We start from the raw sequence: 23,607 nt of genomic DNA, 5'->3' as shown, positions 1-23,607 counted from the left end.
AAAAGGCTAAATAGATGGGAGTTAGAGAGGAGGAAACTCACACTATTTACTAGTTTCATGGCTGAGATAGTGAGACAGATGTCCTGCAGTATTATCTATTAATACACACACTATTGTACAAAAGTTTGGGGTCAGTGTTTTTTGTTTTTATTATTATTAGTTCTTAAAAAAGAAAACTTAGCAAGGATGCATTGAATTGATCAAAAGTGAAACTAAAGAATTTATCATAATTTCTTTTAAAATAAATGCTGTTCTTTTGAACAGTTCCCACAAAAAATGATCATATTAGTCTGATTTCTGAAGGATCATGTGAGTATAGCGATGCTGAAAATTCAGCTTTATTTCAACATATTATTTTTGATGAACTAAATGCAGCCTCGGTGAGCATAAGAGACTTTTCAAAAAAACATTAAAAGCCCTAAACATTTGAACTGTAGTGTGTGTATATATAAAAAAAAAACAACACAGAAGTATTTCCAAAATTGTATTTTGAAGACAAGTAGTGCTTACAAAGTTGTTGTTTTTTCAAGTGATGACATGAACAACCCTGTTCAAACTGACTTTTGTACAGTAAATATGAAATTCATTTATAGCAGGCTTATTAACCCTCAAGTATTTTTTTTTTTCTTTTTACTTATTTTTTCAGAGTGGAGCTGGTTACATGTACACAAACATTTACCCAGAACTGATTCTCTTTTCTTAGCAGTCACTGAAATTCAGTCCAGTCATAAAAACATCAAAAAGTCCTCTGCCGCTCCACTCCGTCAGCCTCGGGTTAAATGTATCCGCAGATGTCCTTCAGGTTTCTCCTGTGGCCGCCCGCGGTGGAGACGCAGCCTCCAGCGCTAACCGCAACCACACGCCACTCAGCCCAGGGCGCTGGAAGAATAAGGGAATCCCGTGGACGAAGCCACGGCTCTGGAAGAGGCACCTCCAGGATTTTAACACGAACGCCGCTCTCAGCATTTTCTTCACAGAAGAAAACCCCCTCTTAGGGCCTGTGAAACCTGATCGAGAGGAGAGAAATCAACAAAGGTGACTTTCGCAATCACAACCACGATATGATTGGATTGCATCAATCAGTTATTTTTAGTAAGATCATACATGAGAGCTCTAATGGCCATTAATGTCATGATTGTGTTGAGAGGAACATGTTATCCAAAAAACCACTCTTGTCAAGCTGACACCATTCGTGATTTTTATGTCCCTGTCATTTTGGATTTTGTGGATCTAAAAATAGCGCAGGCACATACACGCATACTGACCTCGTTAGGTGTTTGCTCGAAGCATGGACCTCCATCTCGGTGCTTTTGAACTCGTTTAGCTCTTTACGGATGGCTGCCTGTGGAATCGCAAATAAAAGCCACTTAAGCGCATCCTCAAGTGACGTGCACTCCATAATGAGTCAACCGAGTCATGTGGCGAGAGCAAGCACACTACTGACACAAATTAGATTGCTTCACAAATATATTGGGTTTAGAAACCTTGAGAGAACCACTGAGAATAAAGCAAAGCCCATTTGCCTCTGTGTGCTCTTACTGAGTTAAAGACTGACCATAGGTGTGGTGCAAAGATTTGCTGAGGTCAGCTCTTGGTCTCGTACCTTGTCAGCTGCAGACAGTCTTGTCCAGGGTTTGTCAGCTCTCCTGTCGTAGTCCTGGGCTTTGGCCACCTCCACGTAGTCACTGAAGCGGATCAGAATCTTTCTTTCTCTTAGTTCATCGACTGTCGGCCTCTGGTTGAGCTGTGAGGGGAACAAAATGATGCTGTTAGTGGGGCTGCAAAAGTTATGAGATACAGGTCTAATGTTGCAAGTAATGCTTTTCAGGACTAGGAATAGGACTGGAATCGCTATTGACCAATGAAATCCACTGGTTGTTCTGGTGACAGGGACGGTATGCCTAAAGACGATCCTTAACATGCTTTTTTATCATCATACTCAATTTCATTCTTTATATATATATATATATATAATGATATAATTATAATGAAATATATAATAATTTTTATTGTTGTCGTTGTTCTACTATTATTGTTGTTTTTAGCATCAACAAAAAAAAGCAACAACAGTGTGTAATTTAAAGTGCCCCTATAATGAGTTATGAAAAGTTCATATTTTGTTTTTGGGAGTCCCCAACAACAGGTTGACATGCATGCAAGGTCAAAAAACACTTTCATTTTCTTATAATATGCATTTATTTTTTACCTTATTTGCTCAACGACTCCCAAACGATTCGCTCAACGATTTATTTTTCCAAACCCCTCCTTTGTGTGACGCTAATCTGCGGTGATTGTTCCGATTAGAGCACAGTGCTGCTTTGTGTGTTACTGGGGAAACGAGATGGTCCTCACTGCAGAACACGAGATCCAGGGGGTGTGGTTGGATCTAGATCCAACTCCTCCCACCTTACATTTACCTGAACCTACCCGTCTCCACCCCTGATCCCTATGCCCACCCATCTCCACCCCAAAACCTACCAATCTCCACCCCCTAGATGTAGATCCAACCCCGCCCCCTGAATCTTTGTTCTGCAGTGAGGGGCTACTGGGGGAAACAGCTATATTTAACGTTCCAACAGCGGCATCTAGTGGACGGGCAATATGCTAATGTTTCATTTTGATGTCAACGGCTTAATACGACTCGTTTCAATGATTCAGAGTTTCTTTTGAGAGACAATAACTTTATACACGGTACACTTTCAGATTCAAAACTTTGCAGGATGTTTTCATTCACTTAGAGCTGTGTTACACACTGCATGAAAGGTCATTTTCAAACATCCATAATAGGGGCACTTTAAAGCACACTGAAAAAATGAGCCAAAAAAACAATATGATTCCAAAACATAAATCATTCAGTTTTATTATTTAGATGTTCATTTTTCTTCTACACGTCACACCTCCGTTTTGAGGTAAATTGCAGATTTTTTTTTTTTTTTTTACAAAAATAAAATTATGTAGACAAACCATAGTGATTCATGCTAAGTGTATTAATTAGTAATTAATTGCACACTGAAAAATACACCAATAAAACTGACTCCAAAATATTATAATAATAATAATTGTTATTATTGTTGCTGCTGTTATTGTTATTTTATTATTATTAATGGTGTTGCTGTTATTATCATCGTCATCAATTAATAATAATAACAACAATCATTTTTAATTTTGTCTGCAATTAATTGCACATTGGAAAAAATAAGCAAAAAAAAAATACAATATGACTCCAAATATCATAATAATAACGAACATGTAATACATTCAGTTTTATTCTTTAGATGCGTATTTTCTTTTAGGCCTTTTTCCCCTATATATCACACCACCATTGTAAGATCAAATTTAAATAATGTGATTAATTGTACACTGGGGAAAAAAAGAGCCAAAAAACTATGACTGCAGAATATAATAATTATTATTATTGGTCATTGCAGACATGCTGTTAAAAATCCCAAGCATTGAGGTCCTGCTTTAATTTCTGGCATGTTTCTGCTCATCTTTTAATAGTGTACTTTAACAGAGGTTCCTTCAATCTGATGCAGCTCATTCTGAACATTATTAGTCCACAAAATCATCTTTATTCAGCTTTAGACAGTGTTTTATAATGTCTTATTGCAAGTAGTAATATTAGCAGCAGCAGTCAAAAGTGTCATTTTACAGACCAACAACTTCCTTATATTCAGTGACCACCGTTTATACACAGATCAGAAAAATAAAGCATGCTGCAAGTGAAATGAACCTGAAGAGAGCTTGTTTACCTTTCTGTTCAGTCTCTGTTTGATCTCTCTTCTTTCCTCCTGCTCCGTCTGATCGTTCCTCTCTGAAAGAGCCAAAGAGAGACTCGGTGAGGCTGATCAGTCACAGGGTCACTCAACAGACCTGCTTGAGCAATGCATCATTTCTGACAGAGATTACAGTCATATGCTTGATAAGAGTCTGTAGTGATTTTGTGCACTACAAGGCAATGGAAGACTTCAAAAAGCATGTTAGCACATTTAAGAATTTTGCCTGAAGTAATTGATTACATTTTCATCTTAACAGCCACCAAAACTTTTAATTAATAAAACATTTAATTTAAGTTCTGATTAAAGTTATGATAAAAAAAATTATCACTTTATTATTTAATATTATATTATTAGTAGTAGTATTGATATGCATGTATATGCAGATAGATTCTAACATTTAATTTTTTATTTAAAATGTATCATTATTAATAATAAAACATTTAATTCAAAGATATGATAAAAACACTTGCACTTTCACTTATAAAATTACTTAAGAATGTTTATTTATTTAAAAATATAAATGTTATTACAATGAAGAAGCAATAGTGATATTATAACTGTGGAATATCAGAAACAATATTCAAAATTACTTAATATTTCAATTGTTATTCATGTTATTAGTTATTAATAATACACATATACAAAGGGCTTTAGATTTCACCGACCAAATTTGGTGTTGATCAATTTAAATAATAAAAATATGATATTTAATATTTTTATAAATATATATAACATATAAATATATTTATAAAATAATACTAATTGTATTATAGTTATTATTATTACTGATGTCCATATAATACAACAACAACAATAAAATATATCTATTTAACAAATGCTATTATTATTACAATGAAATAGCAATAGTGGTATTACTTGTTGTTAATATTCATTAATAACATAATGATTATTATTATTCACAAACAACAATTGTTGATACATACATTATTTACATTCCTGTGGATTTTGAACATTTTTATTGCGTAATACTCACGTTTCAAAATATTTCTGCCCTCCAGCTCTTCAACGGCCGGCCGTTGACTGAGTCTCCTGCGGAGAAAGATGAGAATAATGTTTTGAACCATGCTGTCCCGCGCTGAAGCGGCTGAGGGAGATCCTGAGGGGACGCTCAAAGTCTCTCCGTCCTTTGTGTTCAGCCTGATAGCTATTACTCCGCATCTGGATGCAAATCGCTGGGGTTTTGAGCACCTTTGCTAAATAAACACCAACTAAATGCGGCGCTGATGAGACTCGAATGAGTGAGAAAGTGCGCTCCCTCGGTGCACATGAGCTCGTGCTGCTTGTTGTGTGTTTTTTTTACAGGCTACAGATACTTTGGCTTGAGTGGATGTTGCCATGTAATACACATTCAATTCTGGCAATTCAATTTAAATTTAAAACATTTTAATGTGATATTCCAGGTGTTTATTTTTCCCTTTCTCTAACTAAAATGTTCCACTGGGAATATCATTTTAATTGGCAATCAATTTACAATTTTTCTTTACCCTTTTACACTAATCTTACTTTTTAACCCTCTTAATATTTTTATATCCCTAATTAAAAGCCAGTAAAATCCAATCTTCCAGGAAGAGACTGGAAAGCAATGGCACAAATTATAAGTTAATTTAATAAATTATGTGATGTTTTGTGTCATTACATCATTAATTGCTAAGTTATATATTATAAATTATTATATTTATTACAAATTATAATTACAACTATTGCTTCGTCTCACTAAAACATTATTATGTTCGATATACAATATTAGTCAAATAATATCAACACATAAAACCAGAGCACATTGTATGTAAAGGTCTGCTAGTTTTTAAATAAATAAATAAAGTTTGTGTTATATTAATTTTGGTATTTTATAATACATATGTGACCAAGGAACACAGAACGTCATAAGGGTCCATTTTGAAAGCTGAATAAATAACCTTCCCATTGATGTATGGTTTGTTAGGATTGGACAATATTTGGCCGAGATACAACTATTTGAAAATCTGGAATCTGACGGTGCAAAAAAATCTAAATATTGAGAAAGTTGTCCAAATGAAGTTCTTAGCAATGCATATTACAAATCAAAAATTATGTTTTGATATATTTAAGGTAGGAAATTTATCAAATATCTTCATGGAACATGATCTTTACTTAATATCTTAATGATTTTGGGCATAAAAGAAAAATCCATACAATGTATTCTTGGCTATTGCTACAAATACCCATGCTATACTTGTGATTTTGTGGTCCAGGGTCACATATATAACTGGAATGACTATGATTTGCTTTAGACTGTAAAATTGCAAAAAAATTGCATGTCGTTTCATGGAAAATTGCTGTATGGCTTCTTCCAAATGCACTATTCATTTGAAATACTTCACTGTGCAAAGCTATATATTGAGATCTGATTAATTATAGGACATTTAACAACATTATTTTGCATTCCAGCCATTGCAATGCTGCTGTCACTCATATAAGACGAGTAAGACAGGATTCCAGCAGATGTGGCAGCGTTAATATTTCATGGACTGAAATGGAGAACTACTCCCAAAGCCCCTTTGGAAGCTGCCTGGGTATTATTGACCTGTATCACAAGTTGCCTAGCAACAGTAGCTTCCCTGTGAATACTGAAACAAAGAAATCTACCCGAGCAATGCTGGAAGCTCGTGTCATTGGTCTGCATTATGCACCGGTCATTAATCTGACCAGTTTAATTAATGGACGGATGGGAGTGCACTTTATCCAAACATCTTTCCATCAATTAGGAGAAGCTGCTATGAATGCTACAGTAAAGTACGGCCGTATTTGGTATTCACTATGGCGTGCAGGGTGGAGGTAGAGATGGAGGAGGGGAACATGCACTAGCATCCATTATTCACCCATCTGAGCTCTAAAAATAGCTCCAGCCGTGTCTTTATTCGGTGGTGGAATAGAGCACGGCAAACCAAAGATAGGAAGGTCATGACATGACTTCTACCACAAAAGACTACTTTATAAATAATCTTCCTGACTTATCTCAATTCCTCAGCATATCCAATAGCTCAAAACAACTTGATGATGTAACAGAAACTATTGACTCTCACTTTTCTAGCACTTTAGATACGGTTGCTCCTTTTCGTTTAAGGAAGATTAAGGAAAAGAGTCCAACACCTTGGTATAATGAGCACACTCGGGCCCTAAAGAGAGCAGCCCGGAAAATGGAGCGCAGCTGGAGAAAAACTAAATTAGAGGTATTTCGTATTGCTTGGCGGGAAAGTACCCTATCCTACAGAAAAGCATTAAAAGCTGCTAGATCTGCTTACTTTACGTCTCTTTTAGAAGAAAACAAACACAACCCCAAGTATTTATTTAATACAGTGGCTAAATTAACTAAAAATATAAGGTGCAGACATTACCCAGCAGCACAGCAGTAATGACTTTATGAACTACTTTACTTCCAAGATCGAAACTATTAGAGATAAAATTGTAACCATGCAGCTGTCAGCCACAGTATCACATCAGATAGAGCACTATAGGTCCCCTGAGGAACAATTCCACTCATTCTCTTCTACTGGAAATGAAGAATTGTATAAACTTGTTAAATCAACTAAACCAACAACCTGTATTTTAGACCCTGTTCCATCTAAGCTCCTAAAAGAGGTGCTTCCAGAAGTAATAGATCCTCTTCTGAATATTATTAACTCATCTTGAATCTCCCTTTTCTGTCAAAGATATTAGAAAAGGTAATATCATCACAACTATGCTCCTACTTAGAGAAAAATTATATATGTGTGAGGATTTCCAGTCAGGTTTTAGACCATATCATAGTACTGAGACTGCTCTCATTAGAGTTGCAAGCGACCTGCTTTTATCATCTGATCGTGGTTGTATCTCTCACAACATTCTTTTAAATAGACTAGAAAATTATGTTGGCATTAGAGGAAGTGCACTGGCATGGTTCAAATCGTACTTATCTGACCGCCATCAATTTGTGTAAGTAAATGTAGAGGTATCATACCAATCACAAGTGCAGTATGGAGTACCTCAAGGCTAAGTACTTGGCCCCTTACTTTTCACGCTTTACATGTTACCCTTAGCAGATATCATTAGGAAACATGGTGTTAGCTTTCACTGTTATGCTGATGATACCCAGCTCTATATTTCTTCACGACCTGATGAAACTTACCTATTTGCAAAACTAACGGAATGTATAGTTGATATCAAAAACTGGATGACTAGCAATTTCTTACTGCTAAATTCTGAAAAAAACAGAGGTGTTAATTATTGGACCAAAAACTTTTGCATGTAATAACCTAGATCACTGTCTAATACTTGATGGCTGCTCTGTAAATTCTTCGTCATCAGTTAGGAACCTATACTTTTTGATAGCAATCTTTCCTTCGAAAAACATGTTTCTAGCATTTGTAAAACTGCATTTTTCCATCTTAAAAATATATCTAAATTACAACCTATGCTCTAAATGTCAAATCCAGAAACATTAATTCATGCATTCATGACCTCAAGGTTAGATTATTGTAATGCTTTATTGGGTGGTTGCTCTGTACGTTTATTAAACAAACTCCAGCTGGTTCAAAATGCAGCAGCTAGAGTTCTTACTAGAACCAGAAAGTATGACCACATTAGCCCGGTTCTGTCAACACTGCACTGGCTCCCTATTAAACATCGTATATATTTTAAGATCTTGCTAATTACCTATAAAGCCCTGAATGGTTTGGCACCTCAGTATTTGAGTGAGCTCTTATCACATTATAGTCCTTCACGTCTGCTGCGATCTCAAAACTCTGGCCATTTGATAATACCTAGAATATCAAAATCAACTGTGGGCAGGAGATTGCATTGTTAAAAGCACTATACAAATAATATTGACTTGACTTGGCCTGCAGGTGCATTGACCGTCACACTTCACCGCTGGCCTAGATCAAGTGGACGGCACCCATTTACGCTGACTATCACTGTCAGACTTGAACCTGAATTCACTGTCTTAATACTGTACATGCTTTTTGAACCATTTATGTAGGATTTAAGTACATTTTAAATATGATTTCATAATTATGCCTATTGTCTTTGAAATATAGTTAAAGTGCATGTTTATTTACTGACATAATTTATGTCAGTTCTAATGAAACTTGTATGCTATGCATTCAAATATATTATAAATTATAAATGTTGCAATTTAGTATATTTAAAATGTAATATTAAATAATACACTTCAGTTAAAATTATGATCCAGTGTTTTACATGTGCTTGAATATTTTAGTCAACACATCAAAATAAGTGTACTTCTTTAAAGCATGAAAAAATATTATTAAAACATGATTTAAAATATATTTTAAAGCAAAATAGTTTTGACATGCACTTTTTAAAAGTGTACTTAAGTGTGTTGGAAAAAGTGGTGAAAGCGAACTCTCTTTAATTTAATCTGCAATTACAGTTTTAAGATTTACACATGTAATGCAACAGAGTGCAGTAGTGCTTCTGGTTCTGGAAGTATTTTTTTCATTAATTTGTCCATAGGTATTTAATATAATTCTTTGTTAAAGCATTATGAGTCATGAACTGAACCAATCAGCTGAGGAGAATCACAGCAAACTTTTATTAAAAGCACAACAGTATTTGAACATTGGACAAAAAGACAAATGTACAAGGCTGTGTAACGGCTTCAGTAAGGGAAAGAACTACAGTCCCATGAAGCAATGTGAATGACATTAATTGACTTAAAAACAATAGAGAAATATAAAACTATTCATTTTAACATTGTAGGTTGTATATATAAAATAATGTATTTTAAGTTTATTGCAACATATGCATATATATACAAATATTTAAGCATACTGAGAGTGTATGGAGACTGACTCGGTTATGTTATTTGGGGTGCTCATAGGAATGCACAGAGCTAAACATCTCTTTTAGCATGATTTGCTCGCTGTGACTGTGATTGGTGGAATTTAACACAACATATACATCATCGTGGATAATGGTAATTTTTCACCACAAATTCAGCTATTAAACATGATTATTTAAAAAAATAAATTCAATTAATCCAAAGAGATGGGTTCAACAATAGATTATCAAGCTTTGTCTCTGAAGTTTAAAATTTAAATGATTTGGAAATGATAAAATATGATGTTAAAAATGTATTTCCCTCATGAAGAAAATGAATATCATTTTTAATAACAATTATAAGCACTACAGTATAATACAGATTTTATATATATATATATATATATATATATATATATACAGATTTATAATACTTTATGAATTCTGTGTGATATGTAAAATAATCAACATTGTTTCTTGGGAAAACATTGGCTGCATTTTCAGCTTTGCCAAATTTAACCAAACTTCCAACACTAAGTGTAGCAATTTACAGAGTATAACACACACCGTGAACCCTATGATTCCAATTAGAAGTTCTAACAGGACCCCACTCTCATGGAAAATATATAAGCATCTAACACACACAGTTATTCACATGTGACTCCAAAATCCTTAAAAGTACAACAATTATTTTGGTTTATTTAGTCCCTGAATGCAAATAGCCTATGACTTATTAAGCGTTCAGAACTCTTTCACACTTAAAAGTCATTTATTCAGTGTGCATCATATGTATGAATCTGTAGAATGTGTTGCTGTGCCTGAAGTTAATTAAATGTAAACACCTGCGTCAACACTGTCTGCTTTCTCCTTAAATCCTTATCTGAATCACATCTTTGTTACAAACCACTCATGGTTCTCACATTACATAACTTAGGATGGCCGCTTACCATTGTTGCTCATAACATTTTAGCACCTCGTGTCTGTCACTCTGAGCAAAGCTCTCTTAAAGCCTGAATTAACCTGGACATAATCAGTGTTTCTTCTAAAAGGGCTGTTCTCAAAGGTGACAAATACCACAGTTGATTACCTAAGACTTATCCTGACAAGATCTGTAATTGCACGAGGCACTGCTGGCCTTCCTCAGCTGTTTTTCCCCTAACACCTGGTTGTAAAGATCAGACACTACATTGCTTCTATCAGAAGGCTGAAGTAGTAGATGTCACAGTTTATGTTTGCTGAGGTTCTAACGGCTGAGATTTGAAATGCCATTCTGAAAATGTAAATATGCATTAAAAAGCAAAACACAACACAGTAAAACAAACCACAAAACCAACCAAATGTAACACAAAACCAGAGAGCACAACACAGCAAAGCAAAATAAACCACAAAGCAAAACAAACAATGCAAAGCAAAATCAAACTACAAGAAACAAGCAAACACAGCAAAGCAAAAATAAATTTTAAAAACTAATCAAAATGCAACGCAACCAACCAAAGCAAAACAAAATACAACAAAGCTAAACAAACAAATCACAATGCTAAGAAACCAAAGCAAAACAAAACACAAAGCCAAGCACAACAAAACACAACACAATCAAGCACAACAAAACACAACACAATCAAGCACAACAAAACACAAAGCAAAAATAAAACAAAGCAAAACAACACATTTCAGCAGAGCAAAAGAAAACACAAAGCGAAAGAAAACTCAAAACTGTGCAAAAGAACACAGCAAAACAAAACAAAAACATATTAGTGTATAATTGTTGAAGCCTGTAGAAGTTTCTCCTCCACAAATATTAGCAGTGCACCACGTACTGAACTGAAATGCAGGTGATGTAATCAAATATAATCGAATGAAAGCTGTAGTGGATTTATTCACTCAGATTAACTCCAATCCTCAATCAACTGTAATCCCAGTTTCTACTATGTACTTTACATCAGATGCACTTGTCCATCTAATCCTTATGTGATATAGGTAAACTGATTTGCTGTCCGTAACAGACGACACTGCATATGACTCAACTCGAGCGCTAAACTTCCCTGTGTAATTAATAGATAAAAATTAGTAGCTAAATGAATATTAGAATTAAGGTTGACAGTTGATTAAAACTGATTTGTTTGGTAAAAAATTATTAAGCAGTCTCCTGAAGATGACATTTTCATGTATTTCCAAAAGAATCCTGAAGAGGGCAGTGTAATATTTGATAAACGTACATATACAGTACAGTCAACATATATGTATGACTTACTTAGCAAGCTTCATTTCAATCTGTTGACGGATCTCCTGTCTCTCCTGGTCGCTTCGTGCAGGAAATATATTCCTGTCCTCCAGCTCCTGTTTGCTGGGACGATTCCGAAGCTTCACAGACAGCAGCTCCTTCCTCATCCTCTTTGGCAATGTGCCTGCACACGTTTGCCATACAATTCATAATTTACTGACAGAACAACCTAAAGTACTCCAGATTTCCAGACAAAAATGACCAATGATAGATCTCTCTTGCTACTTTTACAATGCAACATGATACAATGACAATATAATGGCAAACACAAATTCTAGCTGATCATCTAGCTATAACAAATCATTGCATTATCTGATGACAACTTAGTTATGCGGTAAACCCACCAGAAATTACAGACGCGTTCCAGCCGTCAATATCGTAGATAATTCCTGAAGCGTCAGTGAAGCAGTGGTCCTGTCGAACATTTTCCTTGTTTTCCTCTGCTTCCTTTCTGCTCTCACCATCTCGACTTGGCTCTCGTTCAATGCTAAAGAAAGAAAAGGAATGAGACACACTGTAATGTGCTACATTAGTAATAACTTTACAGAAAATACTTCTTAAATTTTCAACAACAAAAAAAAATCCTTTTGGAACTGAGCAATAATATAGGTCTAACACCCTCACCTCTCCTGCCTGAGCTTTGTTGCCAGTGCTCGGTGCAGTTCTTCTATTATACAGCTAGGGGGCAATGGCGGGTGTATGCTACCTATATGCGGAGACCCCACGGAATTAGAAAAAGGCCCTCTTAAAACCACAGGACTGGGGCCGTCAGGGACTCTAGGCAGTTCTTTTTGGAGAAAAGAGTTTGAATGAGGCACTGATACGATGACGACTTTACCTGGGTCTGCGGAAACAAGAAAATGCATTCGTAAACTGCAATATTATCTAATAATTTTATCTCGGTTTCATTGTGAAAATGAGCATACCTTCCTCCGTGCTTAGATGGGAAGCGAGATTGCTGTGGCTGCTTGGAGGAGACTGTTCCTGCAGTTCATCCTCCTCATCTTCCTCTCTGTCTTCTTCGTCTTCCTCAACATCTTCATTCTCATTTACAGAGGGAACCGCCTCCTCGTCCTCCTCCTCTTCCTCATTTGAATTTGGCTCTTCCGTTGTTTCATTGTCCTGTACAGAATCTACCACTGATAGGAAACAAAAAAATCACAGTTTAAATGATTAGGAACGGAATTAAAGGATCAGTAATGCTGTATATTTTAAAAGGATTATATTTTCAAAAAATAATGAATGATTCCAGACAGGTTTCCCGACCACTCCCCCTATAGTCTATTAGTCGGTCAAACAGTTAGGCCCGCCCCAAACTTTTTTTTTTAAATAAATTACATTGTTGTTGTTTTTATTACGTCTTATATGCTCACCAAGGCTGCAAAGTACACTTTATTATTTTCTATTTGAATATGTTTTAAAAATTGTATTTATTCCAGTAATGGCAAAGCTGAATTTTCAGCATCATTACTCCAGTCTTCAGTGTCACTTGATCCTTCAGAAATCATTCTATTCAATTCATCATTCAATTGTTAATAATTGTTCTTACTATCAATGCTAAAAACCATTTTTGCTGCTTAATATTATTGTGGACACTATAATTGTTGAATATGAATAGTTCAAAAGAACAGCATTTATTTGAAACAGAATCAATTTAATGTGTCCTTGTTGAACACGAAGTGTTATTTTTATTTAATAATATTTTAAATACTTACCCCAAACCTTTGAATGGTATTGCAACATGGTTTCCACAAAAATTATACCCACAGAAATAAATGTGTTTAACATTGATAATGATAAGAAATGTTTCTTGAGCAGCAATATTAGCATATTAGAATGATTTCAACATGGCTGCTGAAAATTCAGCTTTGCCATGTAAAAATAAATTACATTTTGAAATATACTCGAATGACAGTTATTTTAAATATTTGTAATAATATTTCACAGTATTACTGTAATTACAGAATTTTTGATCAAATGAATTAATTATATATAAAAATGATAAAGAGCACTCACCGGTAGGGAGATTGTCTTGCTCTGAGCTGAGGTACTCCATGCTACTGATGCTGAGAATGGGCCCCTGAGAGCCAGGCAGCCGGATCTCAGCATCGGAGATGCCCTGGATGGGAGAGCTGGGGTCTGGAGAGTGAAGTCCACAGGCCAAGGCCACATCTGCACATAGAGGAACAATGCATTAGATTGCTTTACTCATAAACATTCGTCAACATAAGTTACGCAACATATATGTACGCACGACCGGTTTCCTTCACACACACTCACGTAGCTCCATCTGTGCCATCTTCCGGCTGACATGATGTGGGTAGGTGTTTGTGATTTGGTCATTTGGGGATGTTATTTGAGATCTCCATGGGGGGGCTAGAAAGTGAACAGCTATACATTCTGCAAATTATAAACCTCTGGCTCTTGGTTTCTGGTTGTTAATTCTAAATTAAATGCTAGGGGTTCATGTATGGCTGCTGTTGGCTGAAGTGTTATACAGACAGGGAAAATGCCCTGTCAGAGTTTAGAGTCATGTTAAAGTTTACACAGGCCTAAATATAAGATTTATGTATTTGAATTGCATGTACTGTAACATTTCCATCCTTATGGATCACGTAGTTTTAACATAAACTAATAAAAGTGATTCATATGTATATCAGTCATACACAAATATTTTTGAGTGTAGTTGCAACTTTACTTTAAATGAAAGGGTCCAATAACAGATCTAGAAACACCTGCCATTTTTACCATTTTTACAAAATGCCAAAGATGCGTTATTAAATACAAGTATACAACAAAAATTGATGTTGATTAATTAATTTGTATTTTGGATTGGTAGATTTGAACCTGGGTCTCCATAAATGTTAATTTTGAAATGTAACATTAGACTCTCACATCTTAGAGCGTTTACTCATCCTCTTGTCATTCCAAATCTTTGACTTTCTGTATGACAAAAGAAAATATTCTAAAAATAGTTCATAAATGAGAGTCAGTGGGGTCTGGAACAACACTGGACCTCACTGGCTTTCACTGTATGGACAAAAAACAATTCTTCAGAATATCATGATTTATATTCCACAGGAGAAGCACAGTCATACAGTACAAAATGACACAAGGATGAGTGAAGGCCTAATCACAATAACAACGATAACTATAAAGACCACTATAAAGATAACTATATTAGCGTCCACACCAGCGGACGATATCGTCGGTTTATTCTAAACGTACTCATCTACCACTTTAAATTCTTGAGCTCGTTATAGCAGGATTGATTCTCATTGGGTGTCAATGTTATGTTGTTATCATTCATCAGCTGGATTGTTATAGCTGTGGTGTGGACTCTGCTATTCTTTAATATTGAGAACAATTTTAGAACAATATCTTTATCGTTATCTTTATAGTTATCGTCCTTGGTGTGAACAGGCCTTAAATGATGACATAATTTAAATTTTGGGTTTAACTATCACTTTGAAAGAAGAATAAAGTAGTGAAAAGCCACTGGTTTACCACTCCAAAAATGGTGACACCTCTGCTGTTTGTCGACACAGGATTGACTTTGCCTTCTCATTCCCAATCTTAACACCATCAGATGTCTAGTAATCCTCCCTCATTCTCTGCATGCATCTACTATTATTTGTGTATCACTTCCTCTGCTAACCTCAACTGGATGATGATGATATTGTCTCATTATGTAACTAAACTGTTTCTAAAGCTGTCTGCTATCAGTACACTCATTTCACGCTTGATTAACAGATCTCTTGCCTCTGGCACTGTTCCATTAGAACTAAAACCTCCTGCCGACACCCTAATTCTCAGGAAACGTTGGTCCTTCTGTGTTAAATAATTACAGACCTATCACAAACGTCTGCTAAACAGAGCTGTTGCCTCTCAACTACCACACAAAGTGTCTTACATTCTGTAAAAGCCTTACCAGGCAGAATATTGTCATTTATATACAGTAGCAGGGACAGCTCTATGCAGGGCCATAATTGACCTCCTACTATCTGCTGAATCAGGGGTGCTTAATATTCAACTCCTTCTGGACCTCAAGTCTTTATTGGATTCTGTCATTTAGATGTTGGCATCACTGACACTGGAAAATCTCCTCTGGTTTGGCCCTTCAATGACAAACAGAAGTTTCTCCATCCTCTAGCACTCCTGTTAACTGCGGTATCCCCCAGGGCTCTGTTTTAGGTCCTCTTTCTTTTAGCCCAAGCTAAGTTAATGTCTCTATAGATATTAGTTAAAAGGAATAGTTCACCCAAAAATGAAAATTCTGTCAATCACTTCATGACGTTCCAAACCCTTAAGACCTTTGTTCATCTTCGGAACACAAATTAAGATATTTTTGATGGAATCTGAGAACTCTCTGACCCTCCATAGACAGCAAGGATATTATCACGAACAACGCACAGAAACGTAGCAAGGATATCGGTAAAATAGTCCATGTGACATCAGGGGTTCAACTGTAATTTTACGAAGCTATGAGAATACTTTCTGTGTGCAAAGAAAACAATAATAACATAATTTATTCAACAATTCTTCTCCCTGAGTTACTGTCTTCCGCCATTTTGGAGAGTACCCCAGAACGTAATCAACGTAATCAGCATTGTTTACGTTCAGTTGACAGCGCGCATGCTGAACGTAAACTTTTTTTTTTTTTAAGATTTGTTAAAGATTGACAACATTCATTTTGAGATTTGTTAAATATTCAACAGTGTTCAAAATTCTCAAATGGTCTCAAAGCCAAAGAGATATTCTTTATAAAAGTTAAGACTCATCCACGCCCTTCTAAAATGGCTCATTTAAACACGCCCCCACGTCTACGTCACTGTGTGCGAAGATTTGCATAACACCGCCCAAATGTTTACACAAAGAAAGAGGGCGTGATTTCTATTCTCGCAGTAGTATTGTTGTTGCCGTCGGCACCATGTCCTGGGGACCCTGTGTTTCGTTGTGAAAGCGAAAGTACTTTGTTTCACAAAGAGGACACAACTAGAAATCAGTGGTTACGTTGTATTTACAACACTGTTCCAGAACAGTTCAACCCAAATATCAGAGTGTGTACAGCGAATTTTACGGAGAACTATTTCCTGAACCTGGGAGTAGCCTACAATGCCAGCTGTGCATAAAGGCTGTTTCTATAAAGTGGGGTAATTCCAACTTTGCAAGGACAGTCTGGTGCTTCTGACTCACAGCCTGTAAGTATGTTTTCATATTTAAAGAATTTGCCACTGACTATTCAAACGTGAGGTTTGAGGAGTGTAGTGTAGCGCTTGTTATTTGTCGTTTCACAATGCGTTGGATAGCTGGCCAATCAGAGCACACCTCGCTTCTCAGAACAATGAGCTTTGTAAAAATCAATGCATTTCAGAAAGGCGGAGGAATTCCATTATGTGGAAAATAATGTGTTTTTTGAACCTTAAACCACATAAACACATTGCATTACACCAAATACACAAAATAATGTTATTTTTAGCAACGTCATATGACCCCTTTAAAATTAGCTATTAAAGATTTACATATCACTCAAAGCCACCCACATATTTGTTTTCCACTTTTATTACACTATTTTATGACACCTCACATCATTGAATAATGTCTTGCAATAGTTTATACATCTCTGTTGATTGTCTTTGTTATGCATTGGAAAGAAAGCTATATTTTTATTACTTTTCTTTATAAAAGGTACTTTTACATTACTCAACCCTCAAAAAAAGATTAAATTAAAATAAAATAGCAACAAAGACCAGCTTGTCTTACCTGTAGAGCTCTGCTTCAGCTTCTCGTTTTTCTTTTTCCTCCATTTCCACGGCCTGAAAATGCGCCCCAGCGTGGCCAGCTTGCTGTGGCGCCGGATGGGAGGGGTGTGGACTGCACTCACCAAACAGCTGGAGCGCAGCACCTTCTGCTGCTCCATCACATCTGTAACACAAAAGACAGACAGGAACCGTCAGCATCTAGCAGTGACATCCATTGGTGCGACAGATGATACTGATTTCGAACATTTATACAGAGACTCAGGGTAGGTCCATAAGACTGCAACTGGCTGCTTCATTTAGAAAAGCACCTAATCTGATTGGGGCCATGTTTCAGTGGATTTATTAGTCTAAAGCCCATTCTGCTCAAAGCAGATTATAAAACAGACGGTGACACGCTAATCAACCTATGGAGAAAGGCATGTGAACTTTAAAGACCCCACTGAATCAATTTTGAATGTTTAGTTTTTTATCATCTTTAGAAGCACTTTAAATACTTGTTAATTCTTTAGAAGAATTTTTATTTTATTGGTAACACCTTTGTATAGGGACCAATACTCACTATTAACTAGTTGCTTATTAACATGCCTATTATTAACGGTTACGATTCCTCCAGGCAGGCAGAACAAGAGACAGGCAGACAGGAATATCAAAACACGACAGGTTTAATAACATAAAGTAGGAACTAGTAACATTAACAATAACCGACAGGGACTGAACAGAACGGGGACTTTAAATAGGCTGTAACTAAGGCAACACACAGGTGACGGGGATTAACTAATAAGGACTTGATGAGGTAACTGATTAAACAAGCTGGGAACTAAAACCAAATAAGGAAACGCAGGAACAGACAGAAAAACCAGAAAAGTACAAAACTAAAGTCCAGACATATAACATTACTCCCCCCTCCCGGAAGGCGCGTCCCGCGCCGCAACAGTACTACCCGGGAGGGGGGGGGCTGGAGGCCCGTACAGGACCGGGGCAAAGGAGGTCTACAGGGTGGGTCAGGGGGGTCCGGTGGCCATGGCGGGACTGAGGGCTTGGACGGCCTTGACAGGGACCACGGAGGCATGGACGGAGGTAGGAGCCAAGACGGAGGCTGGAGTAGGCGGAGCCGGACAGGACCCAGGCCGCAGTCCTTAATGGTGGATTTTATTATATATGGATATATGGATTTTATTTATTTATTTATTTATTATTTTTTTATGGGTAAATTGTGGGTAGTTAATTAGTGCAGGTTGGTCATATTTTATTACAACATTAGGAAAACTCATTATATATGTAATTGCTTGACAACATTATTAATTTTAAATAGTGACATACCGTCATGATACGATAAATTACATATTTTCATAAACATTCATATTTGAATAATGAGCTAATGATTGAGCTAATGATTTGGTTAAGTAGTTTTTCTGTTTTGTTTTGTGGTTTTAGTTCATGTATGTTAGCTATGAAGCTATTTATATGCTTATGTACAGATTTAAAATTTGCAGTTTCTCTCATCAGGGAAAATTGACCAGAAATTACATCATTTCCTACTCAAATAAAGGCAATTACAAAGCATGTACCTCTTAGAACCTTTCTATTATTTTTCTACACAAATTTCCTATTATAGTCTTTTAGTTTTGAGCTAAAGCAGATGTTATCCCAAATACATCTGCCTACATGAACACACCCAACCATGCAGCTGAGAATAAGTCAGCGGAGGTTTATCGTGAAAGAACAATTACATATTTTACCATACAAAGCCTCTACAACACCCACAGCAGCATCATATCCTTCAGCAGGCTAGACCTAATCCTTTTAAATATTCACATGCAGGAAAAGCTCCATTCATAGAGCAAATGAGTCAATGCTCTGCGAAACATTCTGTTACTGAAATAGTGTAGTGTGGGCAGGGGCATTGAGAGAGTGCCGTCACAAACCCAGAGGCGCCACACCACGCCACATGCACGGAGGTCTTCTGATCATTGACCATACAAGAAAAGAAGCGGGTCAATCGACTGAGCGTCTCTGCCCAAGTAACCAGTGGTATATGGAATCCAGGTCAAGCCTAAAAACTGTGCGGCGAGTCAGCAAAGCCAGGGTCAGCAAAGCCTAGCTGTTACTATGGTTACTGCTCCTCCAGATGCAGCGGCCCCCTCGGAGGCAGAATCCGAGCGCCGTATGAGGGGCTGCCACTGTCTTACGAAAGGGAGGACGGGGAAACGGGCAGGGGAGGGGGGAACGGGGGTCTGTTGCTATACGGAAGCGCTTGCAGAAGACCTCAAGCAGCCAATCAGGGCCTAGCCTTTCATAACATATAATATCAAGCACACTAGCCCTTTCTTCAATGCAGGGAGGTGCGTTATAAGGGGCTGGTGTCGCGCTGGACAATCTGCTGAAATGGAAAACAGAATAAAAATGCTAATTTATGAAATATTAGAAGCTAATATTAACATATCGGTGGGTGCAGTAACAGCGGACGTTGATCGGTTACACCATACAAGTTATTAAAGAGCATGAAAGGTTATGAAAGCAGGAGAGTAGTAAATATAATTCAGTAAATCTGATAATATTTGAATGAATATCTGTGCTGTTATTCATGAAGTAAGCGACAGAAGAGCAAAGCACAGCGTTTTATGAACAGAGAGCCAGTCAGCACATAGGCCTGCATGCTGGCTGTGTGCCACAGATGCCCACGTTACCAATATCTCAAAAACACCTGCCAATTTCCTGCCAAAACCACCGATATAAGACTCCCATTGACCGAATGGACATATATATCTTGCACACAGGGTGTATTAATACTATAAGCATTATAATATAATACAGGATAGACAGTACAATACAATAAAGAGCAGAACACACCCACTTTTTTGTGACAGTAATCTTGATACAGTGCTGTGTATATATATATATATATATATATATATATATATATAATAAACATAAAAGAACTGAAACTTATTTTATTTGAGCTAATGGCCAAGGCAACATTTCTAATTTTTGTTTAGAACTACAATTAAAAAAAACTAAAACTAATAAATAAAAACTAAATAGACATATTTAGGGGGGGGGGGGGGGGCTATTCAAAATGACAAAAACACACACACACAAAAAAAAAAAAAATTATAGCGAAAATATTTTAAAAAATCTAATTCCAAAAATATTAACAAAAACTATAATAGTAAATCAGCGATACTAGAAAAACACTGCTGTATATATTTTTAAGACGTTAGTGTTGAAGCAGTCTTAGATCCAGGCTCTACCATTGTGGAAGAATGCATCCCGGTACCAGAAAGATGATAAATAAATAAAAAGGGAGATCATGTTAAGTAATCCTGCCTGGTTTGATTTGGGCTGCTTTAGAAGTTCATATCCTTTTTATCAAAGGCGTTTATCTCTGTCACAGCTCATTACAAAACACTTCAAACATTGGTTTTAAAGAGATGGATATCTGTTTGATTAACAAACCCCGACAACAAAGAGACTGAGAGAGAGTACAGTACCTTTTTAACACTGCAGATTGGCAAATACTGCTTATAGCTTTGTCAGCAAATCTACACTGCTTTGGTCTGCGGCCCCTTTACACCTGACACTAATATGTGCTTACGATAAACTTGTTTGATTCCTATTCATTTTCTCAGTAAAATAAGCATAATGAAGTACGCAACAAGCATTTTGAACATCTCCAGCATGTCTTATAATACCCAAAAATCAAACAGTTCAATCCTTATGCATGTCATCATGTCTGTCAGAAACTTATGCCGGTTGTCGGTTGGAAGTAAAAACATCAACATAACACACTTATGGGCATCAGTCACTTCACTGAATACTAAGAAATAAATAATTATTCCCTTACAATCTGTTTTTAAATCCACATCATTTGAACGTCACAGCATCACTGTCTGTCAAGAAGTAACATGCACAATACACGGTAGTATGAGATGTATTACTCAGCAGCTTCAACATGCTTTCTGTCAAAGACGATGACATACATAATATGTAATGCATATGAGTATAAATTTGTTCTTCACTCGTTGAAATTGACCAGTTTTTATAAAATGTAGTTTAATTTTCCAAAAAAAGATGATTCATTTTTACATGATTTATTACATTTAATTACCCCTTAGAAGCCTTGATAGCAACATACTGTGTATCAGTGCCATTCTTGATTAAATATATATTTATAAGAGGAATTATGCATAAAAAAAAATTTAATTGTCTATGACATTCCCAAGAACATCCTTAATACGGTTTTAATATATACATCTCCAGCTCAGGCAAAACACTCAGGAGAGTATAAACCTTTTATATCAAACAAAGCTGAAATTCAGTTTTAACCTCTACACTCAGATGTGATGGATGCCTTATTTAATAAAGCTTTTTGGCATTGGGAGAGGCTTTAAGTAAATGTATGTAAATATAATGGAGTTACTTACGGTCTGTCCTCTGAGGCTTGTTGTGGAGATGCTGACCATATAAACAGGCAGTGGGCAAAACCCATTTGTCTGCAGTAGATAGATACTAAGAGCTTGTTATTGTAATGTCACCCCAGAGATGAAAGTGAGAGATTGAGAATATTATTCAGTTCATCAATGACAGCAGACTAAAGATGCAATCATAGCAGATACATGAACGTGGGCCTCATTGTAAGTGATTGGGTTGGGGGGTGGGGGGTGGGGTCTGAAACCAGTTTAGTTTTTTTTATAGCCAGTGTAAACAGACAAAATATTCTGTTGCATAAAGAGGCCCTATATCAGAAATCAGATCTGAATGTTCTTGTTCTTTTATTATGGGAATTAGGTATTTGATCTGTGTGCAGGGCCATTTTCTTTGGCTTATGCTATTTATACAAACACACTACTGTTGAAAAGATTCGGGTCAGTACAACTTTTTAAATTATTTTGAAAGAACGCTCTTTTGCTCACCGAAGCTGCATTCATCTGATCAAATTACAGTTAAAACAGTAATATTGTAAAATATTATTACAATTAAAAAAATTAACTGTTTTCTATTTTAATATATTTTAAAATGTAATTTATTCCTGTGATCAAAGCAGAATTCTCAGCATGATCCTTCAGAAATCATTCTAGTATGCTGATTTGCTGCTCAAGAAAATGTATTATTATCAATGTTAAAAACAGTTGTGCTGCTTAATATATTTTTGTGGATTTCAGGATTGATGAATATAATAGCATTTGATTGCTGCCATCAAACACAATCAAACCTCTACAAATGATTCAGAATGCAGCCTGATCTTCAACGAGCCCAAAAGAGCGCATGTTACACCTCTCTTCATCTCTTGCACTGGCTACCATTGGCAGCTCGCATCAAGTTCAAGACACTGATGCTTGCGTACAGAACTACCACAGGCTCTGCACCCTCCTACTTCCACTCACTATTACGAACCTACATCCCCTCCAGAAGTCTGAGATCTGCTAGTGAGCGATGCCTTGTGGTACCATCACAGAGAGGCTCAAAATCACTCTCCAGAACATTCTCGTTCACCATTCCTGGCTGGTGGAATAATCTTCCCACCCCTATCCGGAACGCTGGATCCCTGGCAATCTTCAAGCAACAACTGAAAACTCATCTCTTTCGGCAGTACTTGACTTCATCCTAAACTCAAAAACAAAAAAACTCACTCTTTCCCTCTATCTTTCTCTCCCTCCCTTACTAGCTTGTACTTATTTGAACAATGACTGAGACTTGGTGTTACGAGCACTTCCTCTGTCTGATTGCCTCTTCAAGATGAATCGCTTTTTGTATTCCCCAATTGTAAGTCGCTTTGGATAAAAGCGTCTGCCAAATGACTAAATGTAAATGTATATATTAAAATGTAAAAGCCTTTACTTTCCCTTTTGGTCAATTTAATGCATCCTTGATGAACAAAAGTATTAATTTCTTACAATCTGACTGCCTCAAAGCTTTTGAACAATACATTTGTACTTTTGTAACTAATTTATTAATCATATGCTCT

The 23,607-nt window shown here is 36.4% G+C and overlaps 1 protein-coding gene across 1 annotated transcript; it reads right to left on the bottom strand.

Moving 5' to 3' along the window:
• Positions 1-476: 476 nt before the first annotated feature.
• Positions 477-17,972, bottom strand: LOC306860445 (phosphatase and actin regulator 3-like). The gene is made up of 11 exons (XM_079402169.1): positions 17,644-17,972; positions 13,897-14,052; positions 12,807-13,019; positions 12,505-12,724; positions 12,225-12,367; positions 11,851-12,004; positions 4,774-4,829; positions 3,753-3,814; positions 1,604-1,744; positions 1,266-1,342; positions 477-1,007 (listed from the first exon to the last, which is right to left on the bottom strand). Exons 1-11 carry the CDS (start codon positions 17,798-17,800, stop codon positions 992-994), a joined length of 1,395 nt encoding a protein of 464 aa, XP_079258295.1. The 5' UTR covers positions 17,801-17,972; the 3' UTR covers positions 477-991.
• Positions 17,973-23,607: the final 5,635 nt, after the last annotated feature.

This window comes from Barbus barbus (genome assembly GCF_936440315.1).
Source record: "Barbus barbus genome assembly, chromosome: 41".
Lineage (NCBI taxonomy): Eukaryota > Metazoa > Chordata > Actinopteri > Cypriniformes > Cyprinidae > Barbus > Barbus barbus.
This window is presented reverse-complemented; position numbering and strand designations above follow the sequence as displayed.

What these genes read in the sequence shown, in the direction of transcription:
- LOC306860445 (XM_079402169.1), bottom strand. Translation starts at nt 17,800, where the DNA reads ATGGAGCAGCAGAAGGTGCTGCGCTCCAGCTGTTTGGTGAGTGCAGTC. An exon ending in CCATCTAAGCACGGAGGAAG is followed by an intron (nt 12,725 to 12,806) that starts GTATGCTCATTT and finishes TTGTTTCCGCAG; the next exon opens with ACCCAGGTAAAGTCGTCATC. An exon ending in ATTGAAATGAAGCTTGCTAA is followed by an intron (nt 4,830 to 11,850) that starts GTAAGTCATACA and finishes CTTTCTCCGCAG; the next exon opens with GAGACTCAGTCAACGGCCGG.